This window comes from Hypanus sabinus, chromosome 8 (assembly GCF_030144855.1).
Source record: "Hypanus sabinus isolate sHypSab1 chromosome 8, sHypSab1.hap1, whole genome shotgun sequence".
NCBI lineage: Eukaryota > Metazoa > Chordata > Chondrichthyes > Myliobatiformes > Dasyatidae > Hypanus > Hypanus sabinus.
Window position 1 is genome coordinate 29,057,634 of NC_082713.1, and position 19,362 is coordinate 29,076,995.

General features: G+C 41.8%; 1 protein-coding gene across 2 annotated transcripts in view; it reads right to left on the reverse strand.

Annotated features, from left to right (window-relative positions):
* Window positions 1-19,362, reverse strand: part of LOC132398004 (calpain-5-like) — a 223,603-nt gene that overhangs the window by 42,400 nt on the left and 161,841 nt on the right. For both annotated transcript variants that reach the window (XM_059976880.1, XM_059976881.1), the window contains exons 8-10: window positions 16,076-16,271; window positions 13,515-13,637; window positions 8,239-8,435 (exon numbers count right to left, since the gene is read on the reverse strand). In XM_059976880.1, coding sequence (XP_059832863.1) covers window positions 8,239-8,435; window positions 13,515-13,637; window positions 16,076-16,271 — 516 coding nt within the window. The remainder of the gene's footprint in view (window positions 1-8,238; window positions 8,436-13,514; window positions 13,638-16,075; window positions 16,272-19,362) is intronic.

A 19,362-nucleotide genomic window follows, 5' to 3' on the forward strand; every position in this document is an offset into this window, starting at 1 on the left:
CTAAGGATGTAACCTGGTCCCAACATGTCGATGTAGATATAAAGAAGGCAAGGGAGTGGCTATACTTCATTAGGAGTTTGAAGAGATTTGGCATGTCAACAAATACACTCAAAACTTATACAGATATACCATGGAGAACATTCTGACTGTCTGCTATGGAGCGGCTACTGCACAGGACCGAAAGAAGCTGCAGAGGGTTGTAATTCTAGTCAGTTTCATCTTGGGTACTAGCCTACAATGTACCCAGGACAACTTCAGGGAGCGGTGTATCAGAAACTCAGTGTCCGCTATTAAGGACCTCCAGCACCCAGGGCATGTCCTTTTCTCACTGTTACCATCAGGTAGGAGGCACAGAAGCCTGAAGGCACACACTCAGCGATTCAGCAACAGGTTCTTCCTCTCTGCTATCCGATTCCTAAATGGACATTGAACCCTTGGACACTCCCTCACTTTTTAAAATATACAGTATTTCTGCTTTTTTGCACGTTTTTAATCTATTCAATACATGTATACTGTAATTTATTATCATTTTTATTTATATTATATATTGCATTGAACCTGCTGCTGCTAACAAATTTCACATCACATGCTAGTGATAATAAACCTGATTCTGATAATGAACCCATGAATACTATTTACCTATTTTTCTCTCTCTCTCGCTCTTCACCCTACTCATTTAATATTATTTTTATTATTGCAGTTTATAGTTTTTTGTTAAAATGCATTGCAGCATACTGTTGCTGCAAAACAACAGATTTCATGACAAACGCCAGTGATATTAAACCTGATTCTGTAATGAAGTAACCAGAACTGAATACAATATTCAAAGTGATGTCTAACTAGCATTTTACAGCTGCAATATTATCTTGCAGATTAAACTCAGTGCCCCGACTAATGAAGGCCAGTACATCCCATGCCTTCTTAACAATCCTATCCCCTCCTCAGCAACGTTGTACTGAGCAGCACCCTCAGGGAAGTTCATTTACAACCATTGTAAATGGTTTTACAATTTTATGATGAGCTCTCTCTAACTTGAGTAACCTACTGAGTGCATATTTCTGGTTATGGAGCATGGATTGTCTCATACTGTATTCTACCATTAGCAAGCTGTTCCTATTGATAGACCTCATTGCAATGTAGTCACCCAGCATCTCTTGGGGAGTGCTTGACAGATGAATTAATTCCAAATCTAAACAGAGAAATGTGATATTAAAATCTGATTTAAACTGATAAGCCGGAACTTTGATCAGTGGAAACCTGGAAACTGGATTTTGATCCACCCAAAACTGTAACTTTGCCAACCACTGTGGTTTTATCGGACGGAATACTCTTGTGTATACCGTGGGGCTTTCCCACCTGAATCCATAAGCACCCAGCTCTGCCCAGATGGGCATCAAGAAAATTACAAATCTTCAGGCCTGAATAGGGTGAGCTGGCTTGCACTTGAAAACTAAATTCATTTAAGCTCATTACTTTGTAGATGAGTGCATGAACGTATGTAACTTCAAACTTTATGTCTGAACTGTTATCAAGCAAAACTATCTGCTGGTTCACACCAGGTTTAGATTTTAATTTTATGTTTAATTAAGTCTCTGTTTACCTTTCAAAGCATGACTGATGATTAGTTCTGCATTTCTAGTGCTGTGTAGTGTTGTGTTAACTTTAAAGTGCAAGCTATCGTTGAACTGAATGACAGATTTTAGTCATAGAGTAGGCCATTCGGCCCAACTCACTCTAATGCTATTTCTAGTAATCCTAGTTACCTGCTCCATGAAGTATAGTTCCTGTTTATTCTGCTGCGAATGCACCCTCCTCGTATTTTGCTGTCCACTACCATTACCTTACCTTGCTGCTTTATCCAACCACTACTTACTTCGTAGTTGCCCCTTCATTCTGCCCATCTCTGTACCTGGTTCGTCCTACACAGTCCGTTTGAACATTACCCTTTCTTCAGCTTGAGCTCCATCCTGCTGATCCGCACCAGATTTGCTACGTTTATTCTGGATCATCCACTGCCTCTATGCTTCTGCCCTCCTGCCCTCCTCCTGCTCCCTCTGTGCAGTGTGAGGTTCCCTCTCACTTCACTCTGCTTTCTCATCCTGCTTTCATTCTCCCTCCCCCATACCCGGCACGCTGATTCACTGCTCTGCATCACTTCGGCTTGCCAGGTTCATTTCCGACCTCCCTGCTCTCCCTGTGGCCAGTTAACTGCTGCATAGTTCCTTGGTTAGTTTATCCTTTGCTCTGTCCATCGCGGCCCCTGGTTCACCCAACACCTTCCACTAGGCCATCATCTTTTCAGGTCTGCTCGAATTCCATCCTGATAAAAAATCCTTATTGAGCCGGCAAACCTTGAGTCATATAAAGTCATACAGCAGGGAAAACACTCCTTTGACCCAATTTATTCACTCTGCCTTTGAGTGATCTACACCAGTCCTAGTTACCTGCATCGTTTCTGCTTCATCCTGCTGGGACCATCCCTTCTCACATTTCACACCCTTTACAAATTACCATACTCTCCTGCTTTATCCTGTGGCAAATGACTGTTGAAGTTCCTTGGTTCGTTGCCCCTTTACTCGGCCCAGCCCTGCCACTTGCTTCACCCTACACAATCCACTTGAGCTCCACCCTGCCTCTTCCTTCACGGCTGCTGGATCTCCATCATACCATCCCCCTTCCAGGTCCGTTCAAACTATCTCTATATTCTTTCGCTCTGATCATCCCTGCTTCTCATTCACCCTACATGGGCCATTACAGCTGACTTGGTAAAGATAGCTTTAGAAAACCAACTAAAATAAGTTATATGCCAGAAACAGATTTAAAAAATAGATAATTACTCCTGTTAAAACTACCAAGGTATGTCAAAACCTTTCTCGTTCGAGTTACAAATGCTGTTGTAGATTTAAACATTAAATTAAATATAAATCACAAATGAAAATGTTAGATTAAACATGGTTTGGCTCCACATAAACATGAGGAACTCTGCAGATGCTAGACGCAACACTCATGTACGCAACATTGGAGGAGCTCCGCAGGTGAGGCAGCATCTATGGAAATGGATGAACAGACCTGGTAAAGGCTCTCAGGCCAACACATCGACTGTTTATTCATTTCCATAGACACTGCCTGACCAGCTGAGTTCCTCCAGCACTTGCTGTGGTTTGGCTGCTGCTGTCTTTCCCTTAGATCAGGTGTACTTTGAAGAATCTGTCAAACCAGAGTACTCCCAGTGCAGCCATCCTGTTACAGGGAATGCACACAAAGTGTACACTGAACCCTGCAATGAAAATTCCCAAGAAGAAAGCAAAAACAAACACACAGACACAGACTCAAATAATGCACTGGTACATGAAAGAAATGAATAATAGTCTACAAACAGTGACGGGAGAAGACTGGAAGAGAAAAACAGGAAGATGTAGAAAGAACAGGAGACTGGGACTAAGTGGACTGTTCTTAGAATAAGCTAGCACCATCCTGATGGGCCAAAAGGACTCCCTCTAATTAGATTAGATTAGCTTCATTTGTCACATGTACATCAAAACAGATAGTAATATGGATCATTTTGCATCAACGACCAACACAGACCAGAGATTGTGCTGGGGCCAGCCCAGTCTACAAGTGTTGCCATGGTTACAGTGCCAACATAGCATGCCCATAACCCACCCTAACTTGTACATCTTTGGAATGTGGTGGAACCTGAGCTCCCAGAGGAAAGCCGTGTGGCCACAGGGAGAACGTGTAACCTCTGTGCAAAACGATTCCACTATTTCAATTGTAAAATTTAATCATAGACAATTATTGAGATTTATGTGATTCCCAAAGTCTGCCACTTTAATAAATCATTCGGCAATTTAAACTGTAATTCTTCTACTACAGCATAATTTGTTGTAGTACTGCACAATGTCTTTTGGTGGCGCTGATGAGTTCCGATCAGTTCCTTCCAGCATGAGTAACAGGAATGTGCCCATGTTGGAACACACAGATAACTGTTGCTGTCAATCTCATCTTGCAAGTCTGGGACAATAATCAGGTATTCCAGTTGGTGGGGATCTCATTTAAACAAAGGCATTTAGTCCTCTTCCCCAGGACCAAAAATTTTACCAGACATCTTACAAGAACGTTCTCTGAATTGGGGGGCGTACCTTATGAGAATAGGTTGAGTATACGTGGCCTTTTCTCCTTAGAGTGACAGAGGATGAGAGGTGACCTGATGGAGGTGTACAAGATGATGAGTGGCATTGATCATGTGGATAGCCAGAGACTTTTTCCCCCAGGGTTGGAATGGTTAACGCAAGGGAGCATAGTTTTAAGGTGCTTGGCAATAGATACCGACAGGATGTCAGGGATACGTTTTTCACACAGAGAGTGGTGGGTGTGTGGAATGCATTGCTGGTAGTGGTGGTGGAAGCAGATACAATAGGGTCTTTTAAGAGCCTCTTAGATAGGTACATGGAGCTTAGAAAAATAGAGGGCTATGCAGTAGGGAAATTCTAGGCAGTTTCTAGCGTAGGTCACACGGTTGTCACGACATTGTGGGCCGAAGGGCCTGTAATGTACTGTAAGTTTCCAAGTTCTATGTACAACATGTCAATGGTGTAATTAAAAGCAAACTACAGCTTTGTCTATATGGTGGGATCTATTAAAAAGGCTACACACAGGAACACATCACAATTTTCTCCACTGTTAATTAAATTAATAAAGTTGTAAAAAGCAGCATATTTCACAAATAAAATAGTGCAATTCATTTATGATTTATTTTGCCTTAACTCATTGATATTAGGAATTTTTTTTATTTTCCCCCACTGGGAAAGTACTAGATTGTCCTGCACACTGTATATTCAGCTTAGAGAACTGAAACAGCAAAATTTCAACAAGAACAATTCACTGTAAGTCTATGTGGATGAGCTTGATGTGTGGAAAAACATGCTCATTTTCCCTTCAGTTTATAGGTAGATTTGCTGCTTATTTCTGCAATCAAAAAGTAATATTGAAGCTCTTGCCAAAAATCAGATGGATCACACCAAGCCCATAGTCACCTGAACCTCAGTTGCCAGCAAATAGTATGTCATTTTATCCGCATCACAGTTTTTTAAAGTGGATTTCATGCTGTAAGGCGTTAAGATTCTGGATCTTCTTAAACAGGAGGAACCCAACTGAAGAATGCACAACCAGCATCATACACGTGTAACAAGCCAGCTTAGCAAATTAAACCTCTGCAGGGATAGTCTGCATACTTTCTCTCTGGAATCAAGTCCTCTAGCTAAACCAGCAGGCTTGGGTTATTGCACCCTATGAACACTCAACATGCTGAAATTCACACATACTGTATAGGTTATTTATTTCTGCACATGTGGATCCTACTGGTTGTGTTGTTTTCCTGTGCATTACTACCAAAAGGCATGGCAAAAAATACTGATTTAATGATCTGTTGATGAGATAAGTTAACAGATCATGTTGGGCTGGAACAGAGGCAGTGGCTGCATTGCAAATGCCCGAGGTAATGGGAAGCATATGGAGACTGCATTGATTGGATTTTGCATCTGTGGATTTGAAAATTAATCATGCACAATAAAGAATTACATTATCTTGGACTTTTCTGCTTAACAGAGTTTTAATTGAGAGAACAGCCTGAATTCCTGAGGGACTGACTAGTTAAACTCATGAAAATTAACGCCGTGCCGTTAAGCAGCTTCTTAAGCTGCTAGAAGCTGATCAGGAAAAATAAAATACAATGAGTTTTGGTGCTGGGGTAGAGCAAGTGGGCGTGTTGTTGCAAGCTTCAGTGTGTGAGTGAGTGTGAATTAATTCTCAGGATTAATAGCAGAACAGCATTGACTTTAGTTATCCATGTGTAATATAGAATACAGTGGATTCCTGTTAATTGGGACGCACCAGTACTAGTACATTTTAGCCCAATTAAGCAGCTACCACAGTTAGCTGAAGTTTCATGGAAATAATTAAAAAGTAGAAAAAAAGACAGACTGCAGTTTGACTGAGAAACAATTAATGTATTTTAATGAAAACAGAACAAATTAGAAATAATTCCTCTATAGTACTATAAAATTGTGTATTTAGTTCCTAATAGTTATCGACAGAGGAATTCATCTACCGTGTTCTTTCAACTGACTGAAGTGAACACAGGTAATGCAGGTAACAAATAAGCAGGTAATGGATTACCTAGAGCAGATAATGGGCTACCTTTCTATAATACTATAATATAATGATTATATCCTCCAAATCTTCATTTTCATTGTAACATTCAAGATGATTGTCATTACTTTTGTAATTCCTAGCTTACTGAAATAGTGAAATTATTTCATTTTCATTACCGGCATTTCTGCCATCTCCAAGCCTGAATGTTTGAAACTGCAATAAACAAAACAGTCCCGAATTGCCTCACCAACTATCAGTGACAAAAATCACTGCTTTTTGAACACAAACATGCAACTGACGCTATGTAAAAAAAAGATCACCTTAAGCATGGTGTAGCATCTAACAGCCATAGAAGTGCACGCACCTGATGCTAGTTAGAATATGTTTGGCAACAGTGGTATAGTGTCTTAAATAAATTAAAGGAACCCTGACTATTATCTTGATTTAGTTTCTGTTCTTTCGGACTTGTCCCAAATAAATGCCTGCCCCAATTAACCGATGGCCCATTTAAGCAGAATTCACTGCATTCTAGACACGTAAAGGAACAGCACATGCATGAAGGATCTTATTCATGAAGAGGATTCTTTGCTGTGGAAACCTAGTTGTACGAGATGTATGAGAAGACACAGGCTTCCTTAAGATATTTGAATCAATAGAAAACTGCGCAACTCATGCAGAATATGTGCCTATCTCATTTCTAAGTTTCTGCTCATTATGTAAAGGGATTAAATCATTATGAATAGAAGGGAACACCTCAATGTTTTAGGAACAGCTTCTTGCCTCTGTCATCAGTTTTCTGAATAGTCCATGAACCTTGCCTCATAATTTTGCTCTTTTTATACAACTTATTTGTTTATGATTGTAACTTACGGTAATTTTACGTATTGTACTACACTATTGTTGCAAAACAACAAATTTCAGTGATAATAAACCTCATTCTGATTCAAAGGAACAAATAGAGGTCAGCTTAACAATTAGGGTTATTAAAAATACAGGCTTTTTGATAAATTGGAATAATGAAGCATTGTTTTGAGATTATTAATAGAAGAATAAAAGGAAAAGTTAGAAGTGCTTTTCCCCACATAGATTAACAGAACTTAGTGAGGTAGTTATTCATTCTTCCTTATACATCTGAAATCCACAATGTAATATCTATTTTGTTGATTGGACACCCCTCCTGTATTCTGGGTCACTGGAACTGTTCTTACATAGGACATTAAATAGTACAAGACAGGAATATGTGCCTGTCTCATCATTTAGGTTTCAGCCCACAATGTCTGAGCAGTCAATTTTAACTGATCCAAACTATCAGCATGTGGTCTATGAACCTCCAGGTCCTGCTCATGTGCCTGTTTAAATGTCTCTTAAATACTATATCTATTTCTGTCATCTCCCTAGTAAAGAGTCCCAGGCATCTCCCACTCTGTAAAAATCAATTTGCCTCAAATCTCCTTTAAAGTTTCCCCCTCTCACCGTAATCCATGACTAGTGATTGAAATTTTCACTGTGGGGAAAAAGACACTTGCACTCTATCAATGCCACAGTACCATGACACTCCTCAGCATCTGACACCGTAGAGAACGAGCGATATCCGGTGCTCCAGAAATGTAGTTCAAGGTGAATAGACCATCATATATTTGGCACATACAACAGAGATTTCTACCCAACACTATTTAACCATATTTAATAATATTTAAGGTTTGGCTTAGAAGTGTGGCTTAATTTAACAAAATTTAATTTTCCCACTGGAAGAAATCATAACATTATCAGAAGTGAAATAACAAAGAAGCTTGCAAAAGAAGCCCATGACCAGAATCAGGAAGATTTCAGCACCAATTGCGTGAGACGACAATGCTGCACTTTACAGGACCGAATAGGCAATAATTGCATCTCATTGTGTCTGGTACCCGGTTTGGTTTACTTAAGTTGTTTTATGACTTCTATTAGTTGCAACTGTCCTTGATGTCTAGCTTAGTTAAATTATCTAAAGGAGTAGACATTTACAAATACACAATTAGTAGGAACTAAGATTTCTCATAAGGTTTTAAAAAGAGTTGAATTTATCTCCAGGTTCCTAGAGAATACCTGCATCCAGAAGTCTTGTCTGTATAGACTCTCAGCAGAAAATCACCCTCTTTACTTGGCTCCAACGTAGTTGGAATAATGACATAGCGTCCTTTCTTCAGGTCAGTTCGCAGGAAAATACTCCGATTTGCACTGTAATCTGATGTTGCTACTTTCTTAAAGAAACTGTGCAGTCTATACTCTCGGTTCAGTTCCACCTTGAAATAAAAGCAGTGAGGTTTATGGCCAAGAAAAGTTTAAAGTATATTGCTACTTTAAAAGAAATTCTGGTATTACAGGTTTTATAATTTGATATTCTGATATATTCTTGTCACCACGTACAGTCCCATCCTCAGAAAGGTCAGGTTCTAAAGGTAGAGTGTGTGGTGCACAAATTTACCTCAGTTGTGAAATAAATTGTCAAGGGAAACCATTGAAGAGATCATGTGCAAACAAATTTGAGTGGCTTACTTCTGGAGAGGTGCGTGGATTGAGGGATTTTATGAGTTGGTTTGCTTGTATGGTTGATTCACTTAAAAAACAAGATTATCTTCTCTGGGTCCAGTGACCTGTGCCTTGTTTCTAAACCATTTCCCCTGATTGTTCAGCTGATAAGTGGTAGAATACTGTTTTTCAGCTTTTAGGGACCAGCCAATGGGGAGAAGTTACGTGGTACTTTTGGATGAGGGCAGCAGGGTCATGCACCTTACAGACACAAACAGAATGTTAGCAAATAGAATAGAACTGATACAAGGTCCTAGCTGGGACCAGTGGAATTTTGTGGCTGACGTTTGTAATAGGCTCACCTATATGGTCCTTAAAACAACTGAATAGGATGAAGTAAAGCTTAATTTTATGGGCAACGCATATCAAATGCTGGAGGAACTCACAAGTCAGGCAGCATCTATGGAGAGGAATAAACAGTCAACTTTTCGAAGACCCTTCATGAGGACTCAAAAGGTAAGGGAAAGAATGGAGAGAAGATTTAAACTTCTTTAGAGTAGGCATACAGTACCTCAAAGGGACTTTGTAAAGGAGCAGCAAATCATAAACACAAGAGGTTCTGCAGATGCTGTAAATTTAGAGCAACACACACAAAATGCTGGAGGAGTTCAGCAGGTCAGGCAGTATCTATGAAGAGGAATGAACATTCAACGTTTCAAGCTGAGACCCTTCATCAGGACTGGAAGGAAAGAGGGAAGATATTGTGTGACCTTCTGAGTTCCTCTAGAATTTTATGCGTGTTGCTCTGGATTACCAGCATCTGCAGAATCTCTTGTTTTGAAAATCAGCGAGGCGAGGTGAGGTAGGAAGTATGTGTGTGAGGCCAGTTTTCTGTGCGCAGTGTCAGATGTGGGGAGTCCTGGAGTCTCCCAGCCTCCCGGACGGCCATATCTGCATCAGGTGTGTCGAGCTGCAGCTTCTGAGGGACGGAGTTAGGGAAATGGAGATGCAGCTCGATGACTTTCGCCTGGTCAGGGAGAGCGAGGAGGTGATAGACAGGAGTTACAGGCAGGTGGTCACACCTGGGCCACGGGAGACAGACAGGTCGGTCACAGTCAGGAGAGGGAAGGGGAAGAGTCAGGTACTAGAGAGTACCCCTGTGGCGGTACCCCTTGACAATAAGTATCCCTGCTTGAGTACTGTTGGGGCGACGTGGGGGACAGCCTACTTGGGGGAAGCAACAATGGCCTTGCCTCCGGGGTAGAGTCTGGCTCTGTGGCTCAGAAGGGTAGGGAAAGGAAGAGGATCAGGGGATGACAGACAATTCTGTGGATGCAGGAAAGAAACTCGGATGGTAGTTTGACTCCCAGGTGCCAGGGTCCGGGATGTTTCTGATCGTATCCAAGATATCCTGTGGTGGGAGGGAGAACAGCCAGAGGTCATGGTACATATTGGTACCGATGATATAGATAGGAAAAAGGAAGAGGTCCTGAAGATTACAGGGAGTTAGGAAGGAAGTTGAGGAGCAAGACCAATCTCGGGATTACTGCCTGTGCCACGCGACAGTGAGATTAGGGGTAGAATGAGGTGGAGGATAAATGCGTGGCTGAGGGATTGGAGCATGGGGCAGGGATTCAGATTTCTGGATCATTGGGACCTCTTTTGGGTCAGTGTGACCTGTACAAAAAGGATGGGTTGCACTTGAATCCTAGGGGGACCAAAATCCTGCGGGGAGGTTTGCTAAGGCTATTGGGGAGAGTTTAAACTAGAATTGTTGGGGGTGGGAACCGAACTGAAGAGACTGGGGAAACGGAGGCTGGCTCACAAATAGAGAAAGCTTGTAGACAGTGTGAGAGGGAGGATGGACAGGTGATAGAGAATGGACGCGCTCAGACCGAAGGCTTGGGATGTGTCTATTTTAATGCAAGGAGTGTTGTGAACAAAGCGGATGAGCTTAGAGCGTGGATCAGTACTTGGAGATATGATGTGGTGGCCATTACAGAGACATGGATGGCTCAGGGACAGGAATGATTACTTCAAGTGCCAGGTTTTAGTGTTTCAGAAAGGACACAGAGGGATGCACAAGAGGTGCGGGTATGGCACTATTGATCAGAGATAGTGTCACGACTGCAGAAAAGGTGGACGCCATGGAGGGATTGTCTACGGAGTCTCTGTGAGTGGAGATTAGGAACAGGAAAGGGTCAATAACTTTACTGGGTGTTTTTTTTTTATAGGCTGCCCAATAGTAACAGGGATATCGAGGAGCAGATAGGGAAACAGATCCTGAAAAGGTGTAATAATAACAGAGATGTCATGATGGGAGATTTTCATTTCCCAAATATCGATTGGCATCTCTCTGGATCAAGCGGGTTAAATGAGGTGGAGTTTGTTAGGTGTGTTCAGGAAGTTTTCTTGACACAGTATGTAGATAAGCCTACAAGAGGAGAGGCTGTACTTGATTTGGTATTGGGAAATGAACCTGGTCAGGTGTCAGATCTCTCAGTGGGAGAGCATTTTGGAGAAAGTGATCATAATTCTATCTCCTTTACAATAGCATTGGAGAGAGATAGGAACAGATAAGTTAGGAAGTGTTTAATTGGAGTAAGGGGAATTATGAGGTTATCAAGCAGGAAATTGGAGGTTTAATTGGAAACAGATGTTCTCAGGGAAAAGTACGGAAGAAATGTGGCAAATGTTCAGGGGATGTTTGTGTACAGTTCTGTATAGGCACATTCCAATGAGACAGGGAAGTTATGGTAGGGTACAGCAATCATGGTGTACAAAGGCTGTATTAAATCTAATCAAGAAGAAAAGAAAAGCTTACAAAAGGTTCAGAGAGCTAGGTAATGTTAGAGATCTAGAAGATTATAAGGCTAATAGGAAGGAGTTTAAGAAGGAAATTAGGAGAGCCAGAAGGGACCATGAGAAAGCCTTGCCGGGCAGAATTAAGGGAAACCCCAAGGCATTCTACAAGTATGTGAAGAGCAAGAGGGTAAAACATGAAAGAATAGGACCTATCAAGTGTGACAGTGGGAAAGTGTGTGTGGAACGGGAGGAAATAGCAGAGGTACTTAATGAGTACTTTACTTCAGTATTCACTATGGAAAAGGATCTTGGTGATTGCAGTGATGACTTGCAGCAGACTGAAAAGCTTGAGCATGTAGATATTGAGAAAGAAGATGTGCTGGAGCTTTTGTTAAGTATCGTTGGATAAGTCACCGGGATCGGATGAAATGTACCCCAGGCTACTGTGGGAGGGGAGGGAGGAGATCGCTGAGCTCCTGGCGATGATCTTTGCATCATCAATGGGGATGGGAGAGGTTCCGGAGGATTGGAGAGTTGTGGATGTTGTTCCTGTATTCAGGAAAGGGATTAGAGATAGCCCAGAAAATTATAGACCAGTGAGTCTTATCTCAGTGGTTGGTGAGTTGATGAAGAAGATCCTGAGAGGCAGGATTTATGAACATTTGGTGAAGTATAACATGATTAGGATTAGTCAGCATGGCTTTGTCAAGGGCAGGTCAGGCCCTACGAGCCTGATTGAAGTTTTTGAGGATGTGAAACATTGTTGAAGGAAGAGCAGTGGATGTAGTGTATATGGATTTCAGCAAGGCATTTGATAAGGTACCCCATGCAAGGCTTATTGAGAAAATAAGGAGGCATGGGATCCAAGGGACATTGATTTGTGGTTTCGGAAATGGCTTGCCAACAGAAGGCAAAGAGTGGTTGTAGATGGGTTATATTCTGCATGGAGGTCAGTCACCAGTGGAGTGCTCAGGGATCTGTCCTGCGACCCTTACTCTTTGTGATTTTTATAAATGTCCTGGATGAGGAAGTGGAAAGATGTGTTAGTAAGTGTGCTGATGACACAAAGGTTGGAGGTGTTGTGGACAGTGTGGAGGGCTGTCAGAGGTTACAATGGGACATTGATAAGATGCAAAACTCGACTGAGAAGTGGCAGATGGAGTTCAACCCAGATAAGTGTGAAGTGGTTCATTTTGGTAGGTCAAATATGATGGTAGACTATAGTATTAATGGTAAAACTCTTGGCAGTGTGGAGGATCAGAGGGATCTTGGGGTCTGAGTCCATAGGACGCTCAAAGCAGCTGCACAGGTTGGCTCTGTCATTAAGAAGGTGTATGATGTTTTGGCCTTCATCAATCGTGGAATTGAATTTAGTAGCCGAGAGGTAATATTGCACCTATGTGGGACCCTAGTCAGACCCCACTTGGAGTACTGTGCTCAGCTGTGGTCGCCTCTCTACAGGAAGGATGTGGAAGCCATTGAAAGGGTGCAGAGGAGATTTATAAGGATGTTGCCTGCATTAGGGAGCATGCCTTATGAGAATAGTTTGAGCGAACTCAGCCTTTTCTCTTTTGAGCGAAGGAGGATGAGAGGTGACCTGATTGAGGTGTACAAGATGATGAGAGGCATTGATCATGTGGATAGTCAGAGGCTTTTTCCCCCAGAGCTGAAATGGTTGCCACAAGAGGACAGAGGTTTAAGGTGCTGGGGAGTAGGTACAGAGGAGATGTCAGGGGTAAGTTTTTTTTACTCAGAGTGGTGAGTGTGTGGAATGGCTGCCGGCCGCAGTGGTGGAGGCGGATATGATAGGGTCTTTATGAGGCTTTTAGATAGATACATGGAGCTTAGTAAAATAGAGGGCTATGGGTAAGCCTAGTAATTTCTAAGGTAGGGACATGTTTGGCATAACTTTGTGGGCCGAAGGGCCTGTATTGTGCTGTAGGTTGTCTATGTTTCTATCATGGGAATAAATTCAGAGCTTCCAAGTTCCAGAGCTCCTGTCTGTAGTTCTTGTTACCTGCGACAAAAGTCATCCCCATTGGATTTACCTGGAAGATGCTGAAACCGATGATCAAGTTCATGCCCTTTCCTTCCATCTTGTGGATGCGTTTGTCTCTCTGCTGCAGTGAAATAAGTACCTCGTCCTCCTCCTTCGTCACATCAAAGACATACTGTGCAAAGGAGAAAGGAAACACTTCCATAAATTGCCACTAGTACAAGTATGCAGTAAGAGATTCGGGGAGAATTGAGAGGAATGTGAGAAACTAGGTAATATCGAGACACTGAGGGGCAATAGGATAGATGGGATTGTGGATTGTTGAATCTGTGGAAAAGGAAGTTTCTGCTGTGTAAAACACTCAAAGATAAAATGAATTAATGAATACTGTTTTGTAAATGTATATTCCTTTTCCTGAGCACAGGGGTTATGATTTAGGGAGAAAATTTCAGAATGTGCAAATTGGTAGGCAAATTTATCAGGAGAATAAACAGAAGGCAGGTGAATAAGTGCATAGCAAATTTATTATCAAAGTACATATATCTCAATATATTTAAATGCTGCTGTGAGATTCAATTTCTTGCACACATTCACAGTAGAGGAATACAATAGAATCAATAAAACTATACACAATGATCGACAATGTGCGAAAGAAGACAAACTATATAAATAAATAAATACTGCATAAGTGCCGTAGGTCACTAAATAATGCTGAGAAAGAAGTTGTAGAGTCCTTGAAAGTGAGTTCATAGGTTATGGAACCAGGTCATTGTTGAGGTGAGTGAAGTTCCCCACTCTGGTTCAGGAGCCTGATGACTGAAGGGCAATAACTGTTCCTGAAACAGGTGGTGTGGGACCCAAGGCTCCTGTACCTCCTTCCTGAAGGCAGCAGCAAGAAGAGAGCAAGGCCTGCAAGATGGGGGTCCTTGATAATGGATGCTGCTTTTGATGGGTATGGCGAGCCCTAGAGAGTTGCCAATTGCTGAGATTTGGGGATGCTCAAAAGGTCAATAAATAAGGCAATGGAGAACTCATGTCTATTTATTCAGTTGTACCTTCTAGTGAATTAAAGGTAAACTTAAATCTCAGGACTGGACAATATTTAAAACAGATTTTTTTCCTTCATTAGCTTTTGGAAATAAATCACATTTCCCTGTCAGGCACCAAATATGTTTAATCAATCTGGTTTCACTTGTTACGTACCCCGTAACTGGGTCACTTACCAGCAAAGATAGAGAGGTCTGTTGAAGTCTGATGGAACTATTTTTAACAGTATTTATTGATAAAAATACACAAAAATAATATCAATGCAAACATACAGATAATATACGTCGTCAATACTAAATCTAAAAGCACGGGTATAATAATAATCAATAAGAAATAGCTCTATCGTTGTCTAGGGGATAATGTATTGTCCAATGGAAATATAAAAGTCACTTCAGTTCATTCAGGCTGCAGCTTTTGGTTGGAGAGAGAGACGGATTTTTTTAGAACTTGCCCGTTTTCCTTTTTATGATGTTGATCCTTCGAAATGTCGTTGGTGTCCTTTTCCTTTTAGCTAAGCCGTTCTTCCGTGGTCAGTCCCGCCAATCCCAGGCAAAGGGAAAGGACACATGCGGGCCCCACCAGCTGTCGCTATTAAACGCTGTCACGGGATTTCTAGCGTTTCTCCTGGTGCGTCTAAAGGGGTTGTTCCCCAGACCTTTTATCCTTACTCACGGGGTCTCAGATGTCAATCAGGTTGGGATGGTGCCATCCCTCAACCAGCCCACTTTGGTCATTCCCTGAGGGCTTCAAATAAATAGTACAGTATTCAATACACAATTCCGTCTCCAAGAGACAATGGCCGTTATCCGTGGCTTTGTCTCTCGGAGGCCCAGGACACATTCCAAACCCTTGAGGAACCTGCGTGTCTCTCTCTCATTTCCTGGGTCCCAGACCCGAATTAATAGCGATCTTGCGATTCTCAAAAAGGAGGTGGCTACTTTGTACCCTTCGGTCACTCAGAGTTGTGGCACATTCGTAACATACTTCCATCCCCACAGAGGATTGAAATCCAGGCTTAGAAATAACATATTGACACATCAACAAATATCTTGGTCCTGATCAAGTTCCTTCCATAGTTAAGGAAACATGTTTTCATTGTGAAAAATTCCTCTAATATCAGCTTTACACAAGGGCAGAGTCACACACTGCACTAGTAGCAAACTCTTAAAGGAAAATGGCTGTGTGTAAGTGTCAGTGATAGGGGAGCGAGGGTACGGTAGTGGTGTGGTAGGTGGGGTGGGGAGGGAAACAGTAACAGAGAATAGAGAAAGAGGAAGTTAGAAACCAAATCAGTGCTGAAAGCCGTCACTAAATCATCAAATGAATCCATTCCTAGACCTGAGTGTCCATAGCAGGGATCCCCAAACCGGGATCCACACGCCCTCACTTAAAATGATCCATGGCATAAAAAACAGTTGAGAGCCCCTGGTCTATAAGCAATGTTATCAGTGAGTTCAACTGGTATTATCCCTCAGACAAGAGGGAATCATTATTCTATCAAAAAAACAGGCTCTTATATCATCTATCCTGCAAGCTTTCACAAGACAGCAACTGGAATATTCCCACCTGGGGATTTTGCAGGAAAGTGTCCAGATAATTTGTACATCCTCCAGCACGGTTCAAGAATGGATCTTCATGTCTTTTCCAGGCCCCACGTAGTATTACCTCATCCCAGGTCTTGTGGATACTCCATAAAGACGTGTTTATCAGCCGACAAGCAATTACATTGGTGAAGAGTTCACACCAGTCTTGGAATGCCATCCTTAGATAAAACACAGAGAAATTGGCCAATAATAGATTTATAGGTATGATAACAAATGCACCAACTATATACACTTACCCAGTTTTCAATTTTAGTATTGAGAACGATTGGTTTTATTAGTATTCCACCAGCTTCAAGAATGGTATCTATCAGTGACTTGAGGAGATGTGTTTTGCTAATGGAACTTTTCCATGTAAAAAGGCCAAGCTCACCATTAAAAAGTAGTTGTAAAAAAACACACACACTCAGAGTTCCGGGGAGAAAACACCTTGGCAATAAGTGTAGTGGCATAATTTGTCACTGGATGATCAGTTAACATTACAAGATATGGGCAGGACAGTAGAACAGATGGTACAGATGCTGCCACACAGTTCTAGTGATGAAGGTTTGTCTGTGGAGTTTACATGCTCTCTCTTTGACTGCCCGGGTTTCCTTATATGTCCTAACAAATCTGGGTGTAGTTTGTGAAAAAGTGTTGGGAGAATAAAAAATGGGATTTATGTAGGGTTAACTTAAATGAATGGCTGATGATGTTTTCATCCCGTATCTCTCTGAGCTTCCATATCAACAAACTTGAAGGGAATTGAAAAAAGATCTCAGTAAATCAAGTAGATGTCAAAAATTTCTGAACACCACTAGCTCTGCAGAATATGATTTAATTTTAAATTGGAAGCGTATGTTCAGATACAAAGTACAGAATATTCAATGATTTCAAATTTGGGAATGAACTTTGTCATTTTTCAATTTTTAAGAAGTAAAACATTTTTTACCCAATTCTCACCAGTATAAAACTGTGAACCATAATGTTAATAAAATAGAGGAAGCTTGTAGACAGTGCGAGAGGGAGGATAGGCAGGTGATAGAGAAGGGACGAGCTCAGTCCAATGGTTTGAGATGTGTCTATTTTAATGCAAGGAGTATCATGAATAAAGCGGATGAGCTCAGAGCGTGGTTAGCACTTGGAGTTATGATGTTGTGGCCAATACAGAGACTTGGATGGTGCAGGGGCAGGAATGGTTATTTCTACTGCCAGGCTTTAGGTATTTCAGAAAGGACTCGGAGGGAGGCAAAAGAGGTGGGGTCGCGGCACTGTTGATCAGAAATAGTGTCATGGCTGCAGAAAAGGTGGAAGTCAGAGGGACTGTCCACAGAGTCTTTGTGGATAGAAGTTAGGAATAGGAAGAGGTCAATAACACCCCTGGGTGTTTTTTTTATATAGACCACTCAATAGTAACAGGGACATCGAGGAGCAGATAGGGAGATTCTGGAAAGGAGTAAGAACAACAGGGTTGTTGTGGTGGGAGATTATAATTTCCCAAAAACTGATTGGCATCTCCCTAGAGTGAGGGGTTTAGATGGGGTGGAGTCTGTTAGGTGTGTTCAGGAATGTTTCTTAAAACAGTATATAGATAAGCCTACAAGAGGAGAGGCTGTACTTGATCTGGTATTGGGAAATGAACCTGGTCAGGTGTCAGATCTCTCAGTGGGAGAGCATTTTGGAGATAGTGATTACAATTCTATCTCCTTTACTATAGCATTGGAGAGGGATAGGAACAGACAAGTTAGGGAAATATTTAATTGGAGTAATGGAAACTCTGAAGCTATCAGGCAGGAACTTGGAAGCATAAATTGGAAACAGATGTTCTCAGAGAAATGTATTGAAGAAATGTGGCAAATGTTCAGGGCATTTGTGTGTGGGGTTCTGAGTAGGTACGTTCCAATGAGACATGGAAAGGATGGTAGGGTACAAGATCCCTGGTGCACAAAGGCTGTTACAAATCTAGTCAAGAAGAAAAGAAGAGCTTATGATAAGTTCAAAAAAATAGGTAATGATATGAATCTGGAAGATTATAAGGCTGGCAGGAAGGAGATTAAGAATGAAATTAGGAGAGACAGAAGGGGCCATGAGAAGGCCTTGGTAGACAGGATTAAGGAAAACCCCAAGGCATTCTACAAGATGGGAAGAGCAAGAGGATAAGACGTAAGAGAATAGGACCAATCAAGTGTGACAATGGAAAAGTGTGTATGGAACCGGAGGAAATAGCGGAGGTACTTAATGAATACTTTGCTTTAGTATTCACTGTGGAAAAGAATCTTGGCAATTCTAGGGATGACTTGCAATGGACTGAAAAGCTTGAGAATGTAGATATTAAGAAAAGAGGATGTGCTGGAGCTTTTGGAAAGCATTGTTGGATAAGTCACCGGGACCAGACAGGATGTATCCCAGGCTACTGTGGGAGGGGAGGGAGGAGATTGGTGAGCCTCTGGCAATGATCTTTGCATCATTAAAAAGGATGGGAGAGGTTCCGGAGGATTGGAGGGTTGCGGATGTTGTTCCCTTGTTCAAGAAAGTGAGTAGGGATGGCCCAGGAAATTATAGGCCAGTGAGTCTTAATTCAGTGGTTGATAAATTGTTGGAAAAGATCCTGAGAGGCAGGATTTATGAACATTTGAAGAAGCATTACATGATTAGGAATATTCAGCATGGCTTTGTCAAAGGCAGGTCGTGCCTTATGAGCCTGATTGAATTTTTTGAGGATGTGACTAAACCCATTGATGAAGGAAGAACAGTAGATGTAGTGTATATGGATTTCATCAAGGCATTTGATAAGATATCCCATGCAAGGCTTATTGAGAAAGTAAGGAGGCATGGGATCCAACGGGACATTGCTTTGTGGATCCAGAACTGGCTTGCCTGCAGAAATTAAAGAGTGGTTGTAGATGGGTCATGTTCTGCATGGAGGCCGGTGACCAGTAGTGTGCCTCAGGGATCTGTTCTGAGACCCCTAATCTTTGTGATTTTTATAAATGACCTGGATGAGGAAGTGGAGGGATGGGTTAGTAAATTTGCTGATGACACAAAGGTTGGGGTTGTTGTAGACAGTGTGGCGGGCTGTCAAAGGTTACAATGGGACACTGATAGGATGCAAAACTGGGCTGAGACGTGGCAGATGGAGTTCAACCCAGATAAGTGTGAGGTGGTTCATTTTGGTAGGTCAAATATGATGGCAGAATATAACATTAATGGCAAGACTCTTGGCAGTGTGGAGGATCAGAGGGATCTTGGGATCCGATTCCATAAGACATTCAA